General features: G+C 39.7%; 1 protein-coding gene across 3 annotated transcripts in view; it reads left to right on the top strand.

The window, feature by feature from the left end:
- The window catches only part of nktr (natural killer cell triggering receptor), a 240,111-nt gene that overhangs the window by 162,927 nt on the left and 53,741 nt on the right, over nt 1-23,443 (top strand). For all 3 annotated transcript variants that reach the window (XM_048548485.2, XM_048548474.2, XM_048548505.2), the window contains one exon: nt 22,570-22,599. In XM_048548485.2, coding sequence (XP_048404442.2) covers nt 22,570-22,599 — 30 coding nt within the window. The remainder of the gene's footprint in view (nt 1-22,569; nt 22,600-23,443) is intronic.

Genomic DNA, 23,443 nt, shown 5'->3' with positions numbered 1-23,443 from the left:
TATGAGTTCTAGTTTTTGCCTCAACAAAGTAAGACCATCCTTTCAGACTCCTATAACAATTTTAAGGACCTCTATTAACATGCCCTTCACTGATCTGTCTTCTGTTTTCCAGAGAAAAGAGCTACAGACAGTTGATCTAGTCAGTTGGTTATAACCTCTCCGTTCTTTGTGAATTCTGCAAAGATTCTAATGACTTTCAATGTAGGAAACACCCCCAGCCCACCTACTCTTCCTGTCTCCAAATCCCAATACACTGTTTGTTTAATCTAGAGCTTCTCTACATGACAGTGAACCTGCAGTGATCTATGCACATTAGCACAAGTCTCTTTCGATTCCTCCCACTTCCTACAGACAAAGGGGGTGGCCATGGTTACCTGCATGGGCCCAAGCTATGCCTGCCTCTTTGTAGGTTACGTGGAACAGTCCCTCTTCCGCACCTACACAGGCCCCAAACCCCATCTCTTCCTCCGTTACATTGATGACTGTATCGGCGCCGCGTCTTGCTCCCCAGAGGAGCTCGAACAGTTCATCCACTTTACCAACACCTTCCACCCCAACCTCAAGTTCACCTGGGCCATCTCCAACACATCCCTCACCTTCCCGGACTTCTCAGTCTCCATCTCAGGTAACCAGCTAGAAACTGATGTCCACTTCAAGCCCACTGATTCCCACAGCTACCTAGAATACACCTCCTGCCACCCACCCTCCTGCAAAAATTCCATCCCCTATTACCAATTCCTCCGCCACATCTGCTCCCAGGATGAGGCATTCCACTCCCGCACATCCCAAATGTCCACGTTCTTCAAGGACCGCAACTTTCCCCCCGCAGTGGTCAAGAACGCCCTTGACCGTGTCTCCCGCAACACATCCCTCACACCCCGTCCCCGCCACAACCGCCCCCAGAGGATCCCCCTTGTTCTCACATACCACCCCACCAACCTCCGGATACAACGTATCAGCCTCCGACACTTCCGCCATCTACAATCCGACCCCACCACCCAAACTATTTTTCCATCCCCACCCTTGTCTGCCTTTCGGAGAGACCACTCTCTCTGCGACTCCCTTGTCCGCTCCACACTCCCCTCCAACCCCACCACACCCGGCACCTTCCCCTGCAACCGCAGGAAGTACTACACTTGCCCCCACACCTCCTCCCTCACCCCCATCCAGGCCGCAAGATGACCTTCCATATCAAGCAGATGTTCACCTGCACATCTGCCAATGTGGTATATTGTATCCATTGCACCCAGTGTGGCTTCCTCTACATTGGGGAAACCAAGTGGAGGCTTGGGGACCGCTTTGCAGAACACCTCCGCTTGGTTCGCAACAAACAACTGCACCTCCCAGTCACGAACCATTTCAACTCCCCCTCCCATTCCTCAGACGACATGTCCATCATGGGCCTCCTGCAGTGCCACAATGATGCCACCCGAAGGTTGCAGGAACAGCAACTCACATTCCACTTGGGAACCCTGCAGCCCAATGGTATCAATGTGGACTTCACAAGCTTCAAAATCTCCCCTTCCCCCACTGCATCCCAAAACCAGCCCAGCCTGTCTCTGCTTCCCTAACCTGTTCTTCCTCTCACCCATCCCTTCCTCCCACCTCAAACCGCACCTCCATTTCCTACCTACCACCTCATCCCGCCTCCTTGACCTGTCCATCTTCCCTGGGCTGACCTATCCCCTCCCTACCTCGTCACCTATACACTCCTCTCTACCTATCTTGTTTTCTCTCCATCTTCGGTCCGCCTCCACCCCCCCCACATTTATTCCTGTTCCCTCTCCCCATTCCCCTCTCTGATGAATGGTCTAGGCCTGAAATGTCAGCTTTTGTGCTCCTGAGATGCTGCTTGGCCTGCTGTGTTCATCCAGCTCCACACTTTGTTATCTTGGATTCTCCAGCATCTGCAGTTCCCATTATCACTAGCGCAAGCATAGTTTTGTTTCTTAATCTCTTTTGGCATTGTTCCCTGCAAATTATGCATTTAATCAGCGTTGGCCCTATTTACATGCACGTTACTCTGTTTATGCAAGTTATTTGCCATTGGGTGGCCCACTTCTTGGACATTTAAATCTCTCTTCCTGTTTGAACCTTTTCCCCAGATTTTGGTTCTATCTGCAAACTTGTTGATTATAAACCCAACAATGCTGCATTTGTCATTCAACAAGACAAAGCAAACCAGATTTCTCCACTTATTCATTTAATGTTTGAAAGGCTGGAGAACCTAACCTTTGTTTCCAATTCTTAATCGTTCTTCACAAGGTGATGGTGAATCACAGTAGTCTGGATGGTGTAGTTTCACCCACGGTATTCTTAGTTCGGGTGTCCCAAGATTTTGACCTGGCAATAAAGTTGGACCAGGAATATATTCCACCTGAGGACAGTCCGTGTCATAGAGGGCAGTGTCCCTGTGCATCAGCTACCCTTGTCCACCTAAAAGTTGATGTTAGATTGTTTGGCAACTATTGATCGAGTCTTGACAAGTTGCGACATTGCATCTTGTAGATAATGTTAACTGCTGTCACTCTACACCAGTGGTGGAGGGAGTGAATGTTTAGTATGGGTGAGAGAGCCAATCAAACAGGCTACTTTGTTGTGGGCAGTGTAGGCTTTCTTGAGTGTTGTTGGAGCTGCACTCATCCAGGAAAATTAGGTGTATTCCATAGCACTTTCATTTGTGTCTTGTAGATATTAGAAATGTGAAAAGGAAGAACCAAGGCCATATGAGAAAAGTTGCCTTCAGAGAATCTTACATCCAGAGTCAATTCAGAGTATAATATCGTTATAAATTAGGAACATTTTATCTCTAATTCTAAGTTTCAATCTGTACATGAAAAATTGACATTAATATGGATTTTCTTTTTAGTCCAAAGTTTAATTTTTCTGTGTTCAGATATTCCAATTTAGTTGTAATAAGACTCAAGCCTGTGAACACTATTCTTCTGGCATTTTTCTGCTGTGATCTCCTTTGATGTACCTAAGATGTGTAGCAACTTGAGATTTTCCTGCTGGAAATTATATTCATGAAATTATCAGATTCACTTTTAATCCTCATGATGATAAGTTTGAATTCACCCCTGCCATCTCCATTATTCAGTATCTGGATGTATTCATTCTCTGTTGGTTTTGGCTAATATCTGTAATGTTCTTGCACTTTAACTTGCATCTTTCTCAATTAAATGAAATGAATGGCACCTCACTATATCTTTATTTTGCATCTGTCACTCAAAGGTAGGTTGGTAAATCATGTGCATCTGAACTCATACATTGCCTTTGTTTTCTTCCTTGTAATGAATTCATTACCAAGAAATATGTAAACGCAGGCTTCTAATTAATTGATTAACATATTTTGAGGGGGAAACGTTGCATATTCTGATCTTTTTTTACAAAAAAAATCACCTAGAAGCTAATCTCTAAAGGGCTCTAAAATTTCCATATGTTGTTACCTATAATTGATAGGCAAAGTATTTTGAGTGAATTATGCCAGTGGTATACTACTTTGTAGTGCCAAAGGCATCAATTTTACAAAAAATAGGAAGTTCAGAGAAAAATGACCAAGAGTATATTACTATAAATTATTTACATTTAATTGTTAATACCCATTTCTATTTTAAACAAAAATACCAGTTGTTAGTTGGACTTTCTCCTATGTAGAACATAACGTATCAATGTATTGCAAGTCACTTGATTTAAGTGAACAGCACTCAGTTATGTCGCTTATGTTACTTAGCTTGGACAAATTTTGGTTCTAAGTAGCACAGATTCTTTATACAGAAAAGGAAAATAATAACCGTACACACATCATTGTCATGACCATTCAATAGTGAAACTAGTGTGGATGGAATATTAAATAATCTGTCTCACATTGTTGAACAAAATATCATGTTCTGAATTTGTTTTTCTGAGGCTTATCTAAATAGATGCAAATAATTGAAGTTAAGAGTAGTGCTCTGCTAGAACACTGATTGAGATTAAGAGTACAGTTTTTATATGTGTGTGACCTTATAACAAGGGTTGAAATAGCATCGGATGACTAAGCCTGAACTATCTGCTACGTTGACAGGCAAATTTATTGATTGAGTTAGTTGAGCATAATGTAATATTGCAACATCATTTTGTTGGCAGTCATTTTCCCTCTTTTGTTATTATTTATTCATGAAATGTGAACATTGCTGGCTATGCCAGTATTTTCATTGCCCATCCTTAATTACCCTGGACCACTGCAGTCCATGTGGTGTAGGTATATCCACAATGCTGTCGGGGAGGGAATTCCAGAATTTTGACCAAGCCAGTATGAACGTATGGCAGTGTAATTCCAAGGTGCGTGCCTTGGCAGGGGAAGTTGCAGATGGTGATGTTCCTACTGCAACACTGTCAGGTGGATGGCCTGTTGAATGCCCATCTGGAGCACCAAACATTGTCAATGTGCATATCGCACTGGGGCTATAAAGTGAAGACTACTAGTCAAGCTCACTATTTTCTTGTAAACTAATCTTAAGCTTTCAGTGAGTGCCAGATTAATCTTGAAATGGAACCCAGTGAAGATGCAATAAAATTAGTTGAAATTAAATTTAAGTATTTTAGACAGTCAGAAGGAAATATACATTTTGTATACTTTTTTCTAAGATAGTAGTGAAAGAAGACCAGGGGGAAATGGTCCTAAGTAGTACATGTTTTAATAAAGTTGTTAGCTGCACAGCTATCTCGTTGAACATAGAACATTACAGCATAGTACAGGCCCTTCGGCCCTCAATGTTGCACCCACCTGTGAAACCAAACTGAAGCCCATCTAACCTACATTATTCTATTATCATCCGTATGTTTATCCAATGCTTGAGCCAGGTCTGTGGTTGGTGGAATAGACCAAGGGGAATAGAGTACAGGGATATGAGTGCAGTATGATCATGATGTGAGGGGGTGGGAGTGAAAGTGTAATACTGAGCTAGAAGATTAGTTATGCTCATGTTATACGGTGGAGAGGGCTTAATGGGCCAAGTGGTCTACTGTTGCATCTGTTTTCTATGTGGGATAAGGTCTACTCCTCACACAAAAGATAGATTCTGCCACAGACTCATTGACTCACGCTGAGTGTTTCCATATCATAACATGTAGCTCTGAGGGACTAAATTAATTGATTTATTGATAGTTGCCTTCTATTAAAGCTGTAATAAATATTATCAGTAGTGAATCGGATATGAATGATAAAAATGGCATGGCTATGGCAATCCAGTGGGGAGTAAGATTAGTTGCATAGCTGTCACAAAGAGCCAGCACAGACACTTTGTAAAATGGACCAAGTGGCCTACTCCTGGGTTGTATCTGTAATCAATCTCTTTGAAAACAAGAAGAACTTTACCTGATAGCATCCAGATGTTTGAGGACTTGTGGGTTGCATGATTACATTGACAGTATGTCAGTTTAGCACTGATCAGGTCTAAGCTTTAAATGTTTTACCGCAAAGAATAAATCAAAAATAGCATGCAATCTGTGGAATTCCCCGTACATTCCCCTGCATCTGTGCAATAGCACAGTTGGAAATGTGTGTTAGTTTGTGTGTGTATTAGTATAAATTTTAACCTGTTAAGGACAGGAAGCCTGTTAATGAATGGTTTGGGTCATGACTTTATTTGGAAGATTGTTCACTGATCACAGCACCAGGGGCCCAGGTGACTGTCTGTGGAGTTTGCACGTTCCCCTGGGGTGTGCGTGGGTTTTCTCCAGATGCTCCAGTTTCCTCCTACACCCCAAAGATCTGGAGGTTAGGTGAATTGGTCACGTTAAATTGTCTAGTAGTGGCCAGGATGTGGTTGTATGTAGTTTAGCCATGGAGACTGCAGGGTTATAAGCATAGATTAGAGGAATGGGTCTGAGTGGTATGCTGTTCGGAGGATGGGTGCAGACTCTGTGGGCTGAATGTCCTGCTTCCACACTGTGGGGATTTTGAGATTCAATGAGAAATTCAGGACCTAAATGGATACGTTAACCCTTCATACCTCTATTCATCATTCTTACTTATTTATGGTGTGTGAAGGGTGCAGTGCCTCTTCCACCCATTATTTTAATTTGCTACAGGCCAGCATCCAGTCCAACAGCATAACTTATTACGAAATGAGAGTGGCCTGAGACAAAGGCACTAAATCCTTCATAGACTGATAAACTGACCGTAATAGTAATGAACTTATTATGCTGATTTCTACAACATTTATATTCAGTAGTCAGGGTATTTGCATGCATTTATCTTATTTATCTCCACTAACACTTGGAGGTGGTGACCTGTCATTGTGACAGTTGAAACAAACATAGCACTCTGGAACTCAAGAAATATTGTGACATGCATTGAACAAGATGTTTACCATGATGAGGAATGGGGTTCTGATGTATTGATTCTACTTCCCTATCAGCTGCTGACAATTTTATTTCCAAATTAGATACTGCAGGCCTTCCAGTGCTTTCATTTTATTTCATCCCATGTTAAAACTACAGGAAACAGGAATGGAATTCACATCTACAGGCAAAAGAGATACGAGTTAGAATGAAAGGGAAGGAAAAGCCGAGAATACAAAAGGTAATAGGAAAGGGGCTAACATAGAGCCACAAGGGCTGGTATGAGGAAAATGAGTCAGATATCAGTCCTTTATTTGAAAGAACATGGAAGTGTTTTATTAAATAAGAGTTGAACCTCAGCAGGAATGAGGAATAGAGTGAAATATTTTAGTCGAGAGGAGGCGGTTGTTGAAGGTCTGATGTATATGGTGTGGCAGAGGTGTTGGGAGGTAGAGAATGTTGGACATGGTAACTGAAGACTCTTAAGTTAGAAGGAGAAGAGAACAAAGAGTTCACTAAAGGTTCACCAAACCTGTACCTGGGATGTCTGGGCTATACTGCAAAGAGAGATTGGGCAAACTGGGCCGATATTTTCTAGAGTTTTGAAGAATGAGATGTGATTTCATTGAAAACTACAAAATACTTGAAGAAAAGACAGATCTAGATAAGATGCTTCCCATGGTTATGGAGTCTGGAAGGAGGGAACACAGTTTAGAAATAAGGAGGAGTAGCATTTGGAGCTGAGATGATCATTTTTTGTTTACTCAGAGGGTTGTGAATCTTTGAAATTCTGTACTCCAGAAGTTAGAGATTGATGATTAACTATGGTCATGTTAAATAAGGCTCAGGCTGATGGCCTACTCCTATTCCTGTGTTCCTTATTGAGGATTCATGTAGTGTCTAAGAGCTGCATATAATTGCAGATGTAGTCTGAAGCACAGTTAAACTGTGACTTAGTAATGAGCACCAAATTTCTGAGAGACAGCAAACGAGTGTTATTAAGAACAGAGATGACGTAATCTGCACAGAAAGCAAACTTATAGTTAATTTAGATTTTATGCATATTGCAACTTGGGAGTCCTAATAAAGACATGGGAGACTTGCTACATGCAGGTGATGAGGATGTCAAAAATTGACGGGGCAAGAAAGGCTTAAATACATTGTTTGCGAGATCTATCTTATTGGAATCAATATAAGGTCCAGCACTCGGGGTGTGCAGCATATAAAGGATTTTGTCTTGCTTTGTGTTAAGCTACTCCATATAATGTTACGTAGCAGTCAGATTACACCGCCTTGAAAATCGTGTGTAATGGGAAGTAAAGCTGAATATCAGCATTATGTATTGAAAGGCATTTGGAAAATAAGCACCACTTAAGGCCAGGAGCAAAGGATGAGCATTGGAATAAGAACAGGAGAAGCCAGTCTACAAGTTGTGTATGGGGCAAGAGCTAACTGAGGGTGGTAGAAAGTTGGAGACAATGTTGATTCCACAGTTGGAGATAAACTGAATAATAGAAATATTTAGTGGTGGCATTTTTGAGAAGGATAATAGTTTTGAAGAGCATCTGCATGTTATTACTCGTGATAACTAGACACTAGTACTAGTGATTTGTCACCAAGTGACACCTATGACATATCCCATTATTTTCATAACCCTATCATGACAATCATGATTTCCTTTTCACAAGTAGGTCAAGAGTCTCTCTGTGCCAGGATTTAAACAAATTAGAGATGCTTTGTAATTTTCTCTAATCCTCATTTTAAAAAGAGCAGGTGGCATAGCAGATGGTGAAATAACAAAGTGCTCATTGTTAATCACAATGACGAACTGCCAGAGGAAGTAGTAGATGCAGGTACAATTACATAGAACATAGAACATAGAATAGTACAGCACAGAACAGGCCCTTCAGCCCACGATGTTGTGCCGACCATTGATTCTCATGTACGCACCCTCAAATTTCTGTGACCATTTGCATGTCCAGCAGTCTCTTAAATGTCCCCAATGACCTTGCTTCCATAACTGCTGCTGGCAATGCATTCCATGCTCTTACAACTCTCTGTGTAAAGAACCCGCCTCTGACATCCCCTCTATACTTTCCTCCAACCAGCTTAAAACTATGACCCCTCGTGCTAGCCATTTCTGCCCTGGGAAATAGTCTCTGGCTATCAACTCTATCTACGCCTCTCATTATCTTGTATACCTCAATTAGGTCCCCTCTCCTCCTCCTTTTCTCCAATGAAAAAAGTACGAGCTCAGTCAACCTCTCTTCATAAGATAAACCCTCCAGTCCAGGCAGCATCCTGGTAAACCTCCTCTGAACCCTCTCCAAAGCATCCACATCTTTCCTATAATAGGGCGCCCAGAACTGGACGCAGTATTCCAAGTGCGGTCTAACCAAAGTTTTATAGAGCTGCAACAAGATCTCACGACTCTTAAACTCAATCCCCCTGCTAATGAAAGCCAAAACACCATATGCTTTCTTAACAACCCTGTCCACTTGGGTGGCCATTTTAAGGGATCTATGTATCTGCACACCAAGATCCCTCTGTTCCTCCACATTGCCAAGAATCCTATCCTTAATCCTGTACTCACCTTTCAAATTCGACCTTCCAAAATGCATCACCTCGCATTTCTCCAGGTTGAACTCCATCTGCCACCTCTCAGCCCATCTCTGCATCCTGTCAATGTCCTGCTGCAGCCTACAACAAGACAAATTTGGACAGGTACATGAATAGGAAAGGTTAGAGGGATATGGGCCAAGATTAGTTTGGGAACCTGGTCTGCATGAACAAGATCGACCGAAGGGTCTGTTTCTGTGCTGTATGAATGTATTTTTACCTTTTAGTGTTTTTCTCCATTGAAAACTCACACATTAAACTGGTCAGGCTCAAAGCAACAACTTTAATCATGATTCTCAAAATCGGATTCATTAATTTTAACTAAATAGAACCTAAAGTGTTATTTGGTCTCACTGTTAAAAAAATTAATGATTTTGTGTACTAGGTGGATCTTAGTACTCATTTGTCAATGATAATTTTTTCCTTGAAGGGAATGATTTGTGCTCCTACTGTTCTAAATTGCTGTCCTATGTGATTTAAATACTACTACAGTTTGAAGTATAGAAAACTCTAGGGAGAAATGTCAACACCATTTTCCTATCAAATGTTCACCTATCCTAAAAATGGAGGATGTGGTTCCCAAAAATGTCAGTATCAGACACTGCTGCTCTCCATAAATGTTTTAAATTTATGTCCAGGTTCTCCTACAACTCTGATAACCCTTATGTACAAACTTCTACTTTCTTGAAATGTAGAGAATAAAAGGTAGGTGAAGAGAACCTGGAGTGGCCACACATCTTTCACGTTCCACATAGAATGCCTTGGTTAAGTATTCACAAGCAATTTCCTTCCCAGTACTTACTGTGCTAAAGGCACCTATTTAAAATATTGTTTTTCATAAGCAGTAAATAACATTCTGATTGTAAACTTGCACACTGATTTGATTGGCAAGCATTCCCCTGCTTAGATTCTTCATGGTGAAAACTCCTTTTCTATTTTCAGGATGGACTTTTTTTGAACTTTCTTTTTCTAAGCTGATGATATAACAAATGAATTTAAGATAATAATTCGAAGTAAGATATTTTGGAATTGCTTCCCTTCTAAAGGGAGGAGAGCTGTTCAGAGCACTGGAATTCAAATGGCGTTATCCAGTGAGGAGATGTTGATTTTAATATGAATGCAGTTTATTAGAAACAAGAGTTAGAACAGTCATGGCGGTAGAATTTCAAGAGAAGAGCCAAGCAATTTTTCTGCCAGATGCATTAATTTTCTTAACTTCTTATGCACCAGAAATGTGATTTGGGAAAATGTGAATTGCAGGATTATTTAACATAAAGATCTAACATTTTGCTGTTACTTTCATGAGAAAATTTTTATCTGATGACTATATTTTTTAGCAAAAATGAATTGATACAATTACTATTACATTTGGTTTAAATGTTATTAGATATCCATAAACATTTTTGAAACAGGTGGTTTTCTAAACATAGTAGTTGAGCTATGACCCATAAATTCATGTGATTATAGATTTTCTGCCTGAAATTATCAAACATTACAAACAGCCAGTAATTGTACATAATTTTAGTATATGACAACTCTTCATCTCAACATCCTCTGTGTATCATATCATGGAGAAGTTTAAATTATTTTGAATGACATTGTGCCAGTTGTCATGCCCAGTCATGCTAGTTATAATGGCTGCATCCCCCATTCAGTTATGGAAAAAGTTAGAAGACATATCTTTGTGTACCTTTCCAATGGAGTTTTAAGTTTGAAAACAAAAAGATCATGTGTATGTTGATCCATTGTTTCAAATGACTAAACACAGCAGGTGGTATAGTAATAAATGTGTTTGGTACAGACAGACTAGAAAGCTCCTTGATGATGTCACCCCACATTAGGGGCAAAGGAATAGGCAAAGGAGGGTGAAAGCTAGCCACTATTCTTCATCCTGATTGCAGTGATGTACTGAGACATCAGTTGAGATCTTTGATTGGACTTTAATCAAAAACTTACCTAGCATAGAGTTAAAAAGAACTATGTAAGTGACCACCAATCACCACAAAATCATATCTTACAATGTCTTTGCTTCTGGAGAGTAGAAGATCTAAAGGAATGATGGGTGGAGTCAAAAACTGTTCTGATGGGAATTAAATACTGTTTCAACTATGACAAAACTTCTGCAGCAGACCTTGTTGCTGCTGCTGAATTACAGTAGGCTTTATGATTAAATTGGTCCTTGACCTATGGTTAGTGGGCCTGATTATAATGCATAAGGGCCATTATGAAAGTCCATGTGTATCTTAAAGGTTGATACAGCAGCTCATAAGCTTCTGTTGGTAAATGACTGCTCCAAAACCTATCTGATAATGGAAAAAGTCACTAGTAACTATGCTAATCAGTGTTAATTAATAAAGAGAAAGAAACAACCCATATTGGTGACTAGGACCAAGTAGCTTCATGAGATAATATTGAAAATCATCTTTCCACGTCCTGAAATGTGTACAGCAGTGGTCTCTGTTCATGCCATATATCTCTCTGCTATCATGTTCCTGTAATAATTGTCAGAAGTACTGTTTTGGAAGTATCTCAATCTGAGGAGGCCCCTCTGAGTGTTTAAGAATGAATATTATGCATTATGAGCTCTGGTGATATTAAGTCCCTTAAAGTAGGTGGAGACAATGTTTATGATATAGTTCTTGGATATTCAATCTAACAGCTAAGTCTGGAAGTTCCGTGGGCTGACAGCATTAGAATCAGAGGCCTTCAAGGACGAAGAGGAAAGAGCCATTCTACTTGACAGTTCTAGAGATCCATCTCTATTTCTTCCTGCTGTCTTCAGTTGACGGATTCAAAGTTTAAAAGTAGCTCCTTGCGTGTTTCTGCTGTAACTTAATTCTTGATAGTGTATAGCTTGTTAGTACCAATGTTTGTAGATTTCAGCCAACCCCAGCTGTCTTTGGGATAGATAAAAGTAACATCTGTGTTTGAACCAAGCCAGAACAAATAGACATAGATAGTATTTTTTCTGAAGAAGGGTCTAGGCTGGAAACATCAGCTTTCCTGCTCCTCTGATGCTGCCTGGCCTGATGTGTTCATCCAGCTCTACACCTTGTTATTTTGGACATAGATAGTGGTTAGTTCATGTAGAATCCCTATGTGATGACACTGTGCTCAGAATCCAAAAACTGCACACTGGATTGAGGCTCTGAAACTGTAGAAAATTTAGGTTGTAATTTTGAAACATGATAGAATAGCCCAGTTATTCATTTAAAGTCGGTCTGTCTTTCCTATCTTAGTATAGCATATTACTTTCAATGTCATACATATTGCCACTGGTCCCTCCTGACAAGTTGCTCAAACTTACATATCAATTCATACCTTTGATTTGCAACATGTTGAATTTATGGTCTTAATACTGATGCCTTCTGAGTAAACACTTTAGGAAGAAGTCATTGAGACAAACTGATGTAGGAACTGGATTTATTAAGTATGTCCCAAATTTTATTGCCCAGAATTTTGTTACTTTGATGGACTGAATTTTCTCACACCTTTCCTTAGTCTGTAGAACTAGCCATTTCATTTATTTTTTGATGACTGTGAAGAATCTGATAACAGGTACTTGTTATATGGTAAGAGTACCCATCAAACAATTTCAATGCATTCATCCAGAAGAAACCCATTGTTTCAATGCATTCTGCAAAGGTTTCACCCAGAACATTTGGGCAAACCTGAGATAATAATAACCTCCCAACTGCAAGTTAAATCAGCCCTCCTTTGCTTTTCTCATGGTCTAGAACAAACACTTTAAATTTGAACGAATTCACCAAAACGCACTCGCTTCATTCAGCCATTCAGCATAAAAGTCCTCACTGCCAACCAAAATGGAATTGAAGGTGCCTTTTCGACAGCATAAGGCAAAAAAAAATGTCAAGATAGATCTGGTGAATCAATTATCAGGAATTAATTTTCAAGTTGGATCTGTCCCTTTCTTGTATGTAATTTGTGGGCTTTCTTCACCCATTCACCTTGAGCAACTTGATGTTGATACTTTTGCCGGCAGAAAAACAGTGAAGGAACAGGTTCAGAAGCACTTTTAAGGACATCTGATCATGGAGTTCACTGATGTCTCAGCTTAAGGTTTGATAAAATCATCTGAGAGTTCACCTGCAGCCATATTTTTAATGTTGAATAACACGTGCCTACACGTGTCAGAAATCTTGAACCCAACTGCATTCTGATTATGTACTATTGACTCCCAAACTGCCGCTTCCAGTCTGACACTCATGGTGGACCAAGGGACCTTTGTGTGGTATGACAGTAAATGGGTTGAAACCTGGTCACACCTGGATGTGACATTTTCTGGTCCAAGAAATATGTTGTGATAATACAGAAATGGACTACAGCCAGAATGTGGATCGTCCAGTATTCTAGAATGCATTGTCAAGACACATGGCTATCCATCAAAGGATTTCCTTCCATTGTTGGAGAACATATTGGCTGCTGCTCAAGAAGAAATAGCATTGGAGACTAGATGACCACCTCGTGTAAAAATATTCTTGTGCACGACCCTTAATGAGTTTTGTGCAGAAGGACCTGAAATGGAAATAGGGTTAGAGAAAAGGAAAATTGATCTTACATTGTTCTGTCCACACACAACTCACAGTATGGATGTACCAATTTAATCTGCAAAGAAAAGTTTCTGAGACGTTTATTCTCCTCTTCAACAGGTAACTTAAGAAAACCTCCAGAATAGCATATCTAATTTCACACCCACATCACTAATCTCTGATAAGTTTCCATCTTCATCATTGCATTTCCATGACTGCAACGAATCATTAAGCATTGCATTGTACTAACATTCAGTTACTTATCCAAGTAACTGTCAATACCATTTCTAACCAGTTATCCATCATAATCACAGCATTAACAAGAAGTCGTTTCCAAGGATACTTTGGTTTTGGATTGAAAGAACTATTTTAAGTCTTAATTGGACTTTTTTGTTTTTGACGTTGTGCATTCTAATCACTGTGTCAAATTTAAGGCTTTTGTCAACATTATCCCAGTCTTCTTGACGTCTTCAAAATCATCTCTTCTGAGCCTTATCCAATGTACAGTGCAGAGTATGGAATTAAACTTTGATACTAAAAGCTCCTCAAGTAGCCTAATTGTGACTTCACTAAAGATTACATCAGCTTTTACTTTGGTCGCATTGAGATGCATTCAAGTACACTATTCAACTTGATGAATTCCTCACATTGACTGAATAACTTCAATGAAAGGTGCACATCACTGCATCCTTAGGAAAAATACCTTTTCACTTCTGCAGTTCAGTAGAATTCTCTAGTTCTATGCACAATCCCCATAAATGTGGATAACCCAAATCCTAATAGATGTTAAGATGCACTATACACCATCCTTTTGACATTACTAAAAACTTTAATATATGCTACATCTGTAAAAATATTACTTTAATTTGAAATGTCATCATATTCTCTCTCTAGTATGAACAGAGGAGACCCAGACTAATAAATATAATGCGCTATCTGTAAATATTCTAATAGTATAAACACATGAGATAGAAAGCAAAGCCAATAATTTAACTAAAAATAGGAAGTACCGGAAATACTCAGCAATAGAGAGAGACTTGAGTTAGTGTTTCAGACATTTCTATCTTCACAGATGTTTTCTGACCTGCTGAGAAATTTGTTTTTATTTCAGATAACCAGCATCCGCAGTATTTCCAGTAATTGAACTGACCAGTTAGAATCATAGGAACCCTACAGTATGGAAGCAGGCTGTTTGAACCATCGAGTCTGCACTGACCCTCTGAAGATCGTCCTACACAGACATCTCCCCCATCCCTGTAATGCTGCTAACCCATCTACCCTGCACATCCCTGGCTCTGTGGGCAATTTAGCATGACCAGTCCACTTAATCTGCACATCTTTGGACTGTGGGAGGAAGCCAGAGTACCCAGAGCAAACCTGTGCAGGCACAGGGAGAATGTGCACACAGACAGCCACCCAAGAGTGGAATCAAACTCATTCCCTAGCACATGAGGCAGCAATGCTAACCCCTGAGCCATTCTCCTGTCATTGTGCTGCAGAAGAGGATATCATTTGTTTGCTCTCTTTGTTTGGACTAGAGAAGATTCTGTTTGATGACATAAGTGCTAAGAAGCAAATGCTAGAAAATGACTTTGACAATGTGTTTGTAATTTGCCTCCTTTTTGCCTCCTTTAGTTACTTCTAAATTGAGATTCTCACAAGCTCAAATTGATACTCTGACAAATAGCATTCCTTGCAATTGTTGACGTGGGACATTGGTCTCTTTCTCTTGATGTAAACTCCTTGTAGCTTGAGGAGGGGCAAAGAGAAGAGACAGGCACTGAAAATTACCTCTGCTGGTGCAAGGAGTTTACCCATGTAATTGACACTATTAAGCAGATGCTGTAACCAGATGAGCTAATTGTCCTCTCTTCTATGCCCTTCTGGCATTAGTACATTGTCACTTGCAGCAGAACTCACCTCATCCTTTCATTATCTTTATCGTTGGAACATGTGTATAGTTATTCCATTCAGCCTGTCAAGCCTGTTCTCTTAATTCATGGTTAATTAGAGCTTTAGCTCCATTTACCCATCTCTAATCAGTATTCCTGAGCAGGCCAAACAAGAGTCTATTGACTCTCAGTCTTGAAATTTCAATTGTTCCAGCATCCAATCTTCTGAGGGGAAAACACCCAGGTTTCCACAATTTTTTGTGTGAAAGCATGATTGAAAATTTAGTTTTGGAATGGCCCATCTGTAAGTTTCATATTCTGAATCCTTTAATTCTGGATTTTCTCACCAGAAGAAAAAGTTTCTCTTTATCTAACCTTTTTGAATCCTTCTTTCATTTCAAATATCTTGATTATTCACCTTACAATCTTCCATATCCAAGGCGTTAAAGCCAAGTTTATGCAACTTGTCTTCATAACTTAACCCTCTGATACCTGATGCCATCCTGGTGCACCATGCTGCAATCCTTCCATGGTCAGAATATCCTCCCTGAAGTATGATTTCCAAACATTGAATGCATACTTAATCTAGGTCAAGGCTGCAGAACTTGCTTTCTCTTACATTTCAGTCATTTTTGCAGCTGCTCTTTGTGTGTATGGACACCCAGATCGCTTTGCTGCCAAGGATTCCTAGTCTCTTACAATTTAGAAAATACATTGATGTATCTTCGATTCTAAGTGACTATCACTTTCCCACATTGAGTGCAATTTGCCAGTGTTGACAACTCAGCTAATCTACTGCTATCCATTTGGAATTTCGTGTAGCCATTTGCATGACTGACTATGCCTTCCAAAGTATTGCCATCTAAACTGGATGGGTATTTTCTATTGCAATGTTCAACCTAATGTCCAGTTAATATTACGTTATTAGCTGTCCTTCTAATTTTAGAACATCAAAACTATTTGGGGATTAGTACAAACATCAGATCCCTTGAAACATGTTTCATTCCATGTTCTTTTCAGCATAGCCCTCCACCTTTAGCCATCTTTCCTAAAAGGTGACCATGATGGCAAACAACTTCACAGGTGATGCTCTTGACCTGCAACTACTACTTAAATTGGCATGTTTGGGAACTTTTATGAGCAACCCCATGCCATACTTATGGGACTTGACAAAACACTTTCTCATCCGCTTTTGATATCAGCAGCTGTCTGATTAATTCAGACCACTTTCCTGTTCAAAGAACATACAAGGGCTTCGTCCTCCTGGTCTTTGTCTCAGATGTTTGATTTCCTAATGTTGCATATTGTTATTTCAGTGCCTTTCTTGGTATACTTTATCTCTACTGCAGCCAAGCCTCTGAATCTTTTCATTTGCTTTTGATGTCAAGCTCCCAATGCTGAATTCTTGTTCTGCTGAAGGTGTTGTTAGGCTTTACAAGTCTGCATGTGTTTTCACACACTGAAGCTGAGAAGAACATGATGTGCGTCGCTTGGCTGCTGAAGCTCTCGTGGAAATGAATGCAAGCTACAGACTTTTGTGATTCATTCTTGGACCACGTTCACCATGATAAATGTATGTGATCGATTACAGTAAGTACTGCTCATGTTTTATAGCCTCCCTGTTCATTAGTTACAGCAAAGTCTCAGCTGTTAAATATAATTATGCTGGGGTTTTGTTTTGAATTATCAAGTACAAAATAAGAACGTGCTCAAAATGTGATTGAAGTATATAACAGCATGCAAAATTAAAGGCTGGCAGATCAAGGCAGCTGATCACTGGCCTTTCTGTTGAGCCATTAACATTGCCCTTCATATGGCAAATCCTCTTATTAAAGGCTTGTGTCAAGCTTTTTAACCTTCCTCCAGACATATGAAGAAAGGTGCAGTTGTACCAGAAGTCTGTATTGTACTACATTCTGGAGCAGGCATGATATGGAGGCGCCGGTGTTGGACTGGGGTGGACAAGGTCAAAAACCATACGATACCAGGTTATAGTCCAACTGGTTTATTTGAAATCACAGACTTTTGGACTGGACAATGCTCCAAAAGCTTATGTATTCAAATAATCCTGTTGGACCATAATCTGGCGTTGTGTGTTTTTTGACCTGGAGCAGGCAGATCACTTTTCTCCACCCAGTCCTGGTGTCTCCTCCCTTCCTGGAGGAAGTGGATGGGGCTACAACCGTGGGTGGGGTTCCACAGGTGCCAGCAGCCCTATGGTACCTCGCTCGTGAACGTTTGACATGTTGGTTGTGCAATAAATTCTGGGACACTCATGCCAATCGATTTATGAAAGAATATTGTTAACGAAAGGCTTGAGGAAGACCACAGTCTGCTTGACAAGCTGAAGATATATTTCTATTGATTGTGTTGAAATAAGTGAGTGGTAGGTTGGGGAGAAGGCAATAGCAATAAATTCTCAAAAGAGACTTTGGTTGTAGGAAAGGAAGAAGAGAAAGAATCATAAAACCATTCATTTGTAAATTTTATGGCAAAACTAAAAGTAACATAACTATAAGACAAATTTTAGAGCCCTATGTCTACAAGCTTCGAGTACATTTTAATACAATTTGCATTTGTGCATCACATTTTTTTTGACTGCTTTAAAAAGCAATCTATCCTCCGAATGTTGTGTTGACTTTTGATGTCTTGTGATTTAATGTTATATGTAAAACAAAAGAAAATTGGATTTTTTTGTCTGGAATGTATTACAATTTTTCTCTTGCCATTTTTGTGTAAAATTTACAGAATCAGTGTTACATCCTGCGCTGCAAAGGTAATGTGCCATTACTCTAAGGCTGTCCTTATTTGCTCAGTATGTTGATTTCTATTGAAAACAAAATGTCTTTGCACCTTCTGAATCATTGTGGAGGGAGGGTAGTGGATCTTTCAAAATGAAATCAAAATTTGTGATTCTTTTACCACCTGATGGGGCATTGTTAAAAGGAAAACGTGAGGGAGGCAGGGGGTAAATCGATGTTCTGCTGCTAAACTAATATGAATATTATCCAGAAATCCCATGAAGAAAATTTGAAACGAAAGTAGAAAATGCTTGAAGCATTAAGGTCAAGCAGCATTCTGAGTGAGTCTTCTCATGCCAGAATCCTTTCACCTGAACATTACCTCAACTTTCTCCTCTCCATAGTTGCTGCCTGAACAGCTGAGCATTTACAGGATATTCTGCTTTTAGCTGCAGCATTAACCGGCATTTTTTCCCCTAAGATTATAACTGGTACAGTACAGATACTGCTCCCATTAAATGGCTAATGTAGAAGAGAGAGACGGCAACTGACGACGGATGTCCCATTATTCACTTAAGATTATCAACTGGAAAAACCCAATTTAAAGCAGTTATCGGGTTGTGGCCTTAGCAGAGCCCTTTTTTTTGGTTGCCACTAGCTTGAACAGACTGCCCAATCGGCAGCAGTGCAAGATTGGAATAATATTAACCCAGTCATCAACTCTTCAAAGCACACTCGAGCCTGTGGTAGTGGTACTAGGAGCCTGTATGTGAGTCCTACACTGTAATGTAAGACTAGTAACGGCCTGGCTCTTGTACCCATCACTGAGCAGACATACTTTATTATGATGGCGATTGGCTTCACCATCTCCATCACATAATTTTTATTAAACATTATTTTGTTTTAGTAAGAAGATTATTGGAGAAAAAGTTTCCCTCGTGGAAATGTCCACGTTAAGACCATAAGACATAGGAGTGGAAGTAAGGCCATTCGGCCCATCAAGTCCACTCCGCCATTTAAATCATGGCTGATGGGCATTTCAACACCACTACCCTGCACTCCCTCCGTAGCCCTTGATTCCTTTTGAGATCAAGAATTTGTCGATCTCTGCCTTGAAGGCATCCAACGTCCTGGCCTCCACTGCACTCTGCGCCAATGAATTCCACAAGCCCCCACTCTCTGGCTGAAGAAATGTTGTCTCATTTCAGTTTTAAATTTACCCCCTCTAATTTTAAGGCTGTGCTCACGGGCCCTAGTCTCCCCGCCTAATGGAAACAACTTCCTAGCGACCCCCGCTTCTAAGCCATACATTATCTTGTAAGTTTTGTTAAAATTAGAGTTAGAGCATTCAGCTATGACATGTTTGAACAAAGGGTACTGGAAATCTTTAACTCTCTTTTCCATCCCAAAAGAAAACTATTGAAGCTGGGGAAATTGAGCTTGATTTGGGCTGGGTAAGATGGTTAACAGCTATGAAATCCAGGCAGGCAGATGCAGTTAAAGTGCAGGTCAGCCATGCATCTATTTGAATGGCAGAACAGGCTTGAGGGACTGATGAGCCTCCTTTTGTTCCTTGTTTCTAAATAGTGTTTCTGTAATGGTTCTTAATCAAGCTGTCTTAATTTATCTGTTGTTACCTGGATATAGACACTTCAATCCAAGAGCACAATTCAGTCTTGGCTTCATTTTCCCCTGAATACAAGAGGCATAGATTCAACTAAATTAGTGACTGTCTTGTTAAAGGTTTTGGTCAGGCCTTCAAGTTTATCTGTTACCTGTGGCTGCTGACCATCACCCAACCTCATCAGACATGACTAAGGCATTTTAAAATCACTGTTGCTCACAGAAAATAATCCTGCTGCAATAATGCAAGTATAGTTCAAAGGTTCTAGCAGAGTCCTCAGCAAACAATTGTCATGCACTTAGGATAGTTACTGCACCTTATTCTTCAGTACCGGGAATATAGTTTCTAGGCCTAAACTTGATGTAAAAGTGACCCGTTGGAAATTTAACCGGATTAGCTTGTCATCAGTAATGATCAACAAATGTAGTTTTGTCCTGTACTGCTACCCAGCATTAATCGTAAATGTATATTTATATAATTTTTTCTTGCATTACTTTCTCTAAATACAAGGTGACTAGAAAGACACAGAAGCTTTAAGACACAGGCACAGAATTAGGCTGTTCGACCCATTGAGCCCGCTCTGCCATATGATCATGGCTGGCATGTTTCTAACCCCCATTTTCCTGCTTTCTCTCTATGACCCTTGATCCCCCTACCAATCAAGAACTTACCTAGCTCTGTCTTAAATACATTGCATATATTCTGAGGGAAAATTAGCTTCTTGTTGCAAATGGCTTTCAGAATGTAAAATTCTTCCTTATTGCAGGTACAATATTCTGGAATGTTTGCAGTGTCTGTGACCTCCTTTATAAAATGATGAACACAATCTCAGAACTCACTGGTATAGCTGAAGCTCATTTCAATAATCTAGGTGGACACCCCAACTGTTCATTGGCATTGAGTCCGAAGATTATAATTCCCATTATTTTTAATATAATGGAAAGAACAGTTATACAGTGAAAGCCACTCTGCGGTTATTGATGTTTTGGAGGGAATGGAGTAGGTGTTAATCAAGATGCATTCTAAATGCTCCCCTAATCCACTATACTAAACACAATGCTTTCATGTGAAATTTGTTGTTGTGTGTTACTGAAAGCTTTTTGTCATTGTTGTTTGTCATGGCTTCTGTATTTTTAAGGCTATATATTCCAAAAGGTTTCTCAGTTGCTTTCTACACTATTAGTTAAATGCTTAAGATGACAGTTTAAATCATGCCACTTCTCTGAAGTGTTGGAATTTTGCTCAGACAAGGTTAGGGTTTCAGTCCTACATTTATTTCTGATTGTCTGTTCTTTCAGTGCGTACAATTCCGGCCGTGCAACCTCCAAAAGCCCTTAAATGGGTTTTATTAACGAATAATAGTGGGGCACAGAGCTGTAGAGGACAGTGTCAACTTTCATTTGGTTTGGATTATTAAATAGTCTGAAAGTATAATTGTTTCCTTCTATCTTGTCATTAAATTTTTAGCCCAGCATTTTCCTTGAGAGAGTTCCTATTTAAATCCTCATAATATTTCGTACTCAATCATACCCAGTTGACTCTGAGTAAAATTCGTGGTATGATATTCTTTGCTAATCCAGCAGATGGAGTTTCTCTGGAACTACACTATTACTGTAGTGTGATGGAATTTGGGAAAGCTGAATTTGTAGAACAGAACAAGGTGGCAGTAGATTTTTTCAGAAGGACAGTTTAGATATAGAGAAAACTTGGGGTTAGTTTATTGAAAACATATCTATCCTCCAACCAATTTGGTGAACTTGCTAATTATTAATCATAGAAATTGCTGCAAAAATGGTAGGACCTTCTAGCTTCATTAAATCACCAAAAATATGTGTTTTGTCTAGTTTAGTGAAAAATATGCAGTAGCTAAATTTTGCAGTGTTGAGGTGGAGAAAATCTTGCAAAATTGTGAATTTAATAAAGAGCATGATGAGAATTTAATTGTAAATAATAAAATAAGCGAAGATTATCTCTCTGTGCATCACCATTGCATTTAAACTACTGCATGCTATAAAATACACTGATCAGCGTTTGAACTGGAATATGACTTGAATTGGTTTCCCAACAGGAAACGTCTTTTAAATGAAGGCGTTTTGAATATTGATGATGTAGATTTGGTATAGTTAAGGTCCGACAGCACTAGATTTTTAAACACGCACAGCACCATGTAAATATTAATACAAAATGACACATAACATTTAAAATTCCCTTCTTCTATCAAAAATAGATAGACTGTGTCAGAAATAATTTGAATGACAGTGGAAGGGGCTCGTATGAAGGTTTCATAAGTATCTTTTTATCAGATCATCAAATAAACTTTCCTGTGATTAAACCAAGAAGTTTTCTTTTTGCTATTGGTTGTTACGATGGCTTTGGCAATCACTGCTTCAGCCCCAGTGCACTGGCAGAATCTTGCTCAGCCTTCGTTGGGACCTAGTTGGTGGTCATAGAGTAACATTTGAACTCCTGAATCAAGCAGCCCCAAACCAAAAGAAAGCCCATTAGAAATGGAAAATAAGGCTCTGATTAGCCACTACAAATGTTTGTGCTTCAGAATAGTAATGGAAAGGTTAAGGTTGTAGGTTAAGTTGATGAAAACATCAGCGAGTATGTAAAGAGCAGTTTGTGTGTGATTGAATTGCCTTTAAAGGGCAGTTGTTTGAACTAACTATTTTCTCTCTTTCTTGCATTTTTTAAATATCCTTCCTATTCCTGACATTAAAAATGATCCTTACCTCTGTGCCTGAATTCGTGACACCCTTCCTATTCTTTTTTCAAATCATCCTTCCCAAAAATGGAATTTTTCAATGGAACAGAACGACAAAGCCGGCTCCACACCTCGATGGGTAGGTCTTGTTATCTTTTTATTGTCTGAACATATTTACTTTTATAATATTGCAGATAACTTCCGGTCCAAATTGTCTTGCTCTAACTCCAATGCCTGCACTTGTCATTGAGGCCTGCCAATTATATACAGCTTGGCTTGCTGACTATCTTACCTGGCTGAACTAACAAAATGGCTGACTGTTTTCAAAAGCTGATTTTTTTTGTCATAAGGTAAACCTTAAATCTAATGGTCAAGCATTCTTCAATTATGAGTAACATCAATGTTAGCTATGAGACTGTTTGACATTTTTTACAAAAATAAATTGTCCCATTTGATTTCACCCTTTGGTACTTGGGTGGCACAATGGCTCAGTGGTTAACGCTGCTGCCTCACAGCGCCAGGGGCCCAGGTTTGATTCCAGCCTTGATGACTAACCGTGTGGAGTTTGCACATTCTCCCATGTCTGCGTGGATCTACTCCAGGTACTCCGGCTTCCTCCCACAGTCCAAAGATGTGCAGGTCAGGTGGATTGGCCATGCTAATTTGGCCTGTCGTGCCCAGAGAAGCGTGGATTAGGTAGACTATCCATGGTAAATGTAGGGTTATGGGTTGGGGGTTGATCTGAGTGTGATACCCTTTGACGTGTCAGTGCAGACTCGATGGGCCAAATGGCCTCTTTATGCACTGCAAGGATTCTATGTTTCTACTGTCTCAACTGTAGCAATAAAATCATATTTGAAAGGATACTTTTGGTTCTGATTCTCTTGTGTATTGAAATTGTACATATATAGATATTAGTTCAGAGTCTGTGCTCAGTTAGTTTTTGGTCTAAACATATAATTTGATGAAGTATAATAAATAAG

Source organism: Stegostoma tigrinum, chromosome 2, assembly GCF_030684315.1.
Source record: "Stegostoma tigrinum isolate sSteTig4 chromosome 2, sSteTig4.hap1, whole genome shotgun sequence".
NCBI classification, from domain to species: Eukaryota; Metazoa; Chordata; class Chondrichthyes; order Orectolobiformes; family Stegostomatidae; genus Stegostoma; species Stegostoma tigrinum.
The sequence above is the reverse complement of the archived record's forward strand: the minus strand, read 5'-3'. Positions and strand labels throughout refer to the sequence as shown.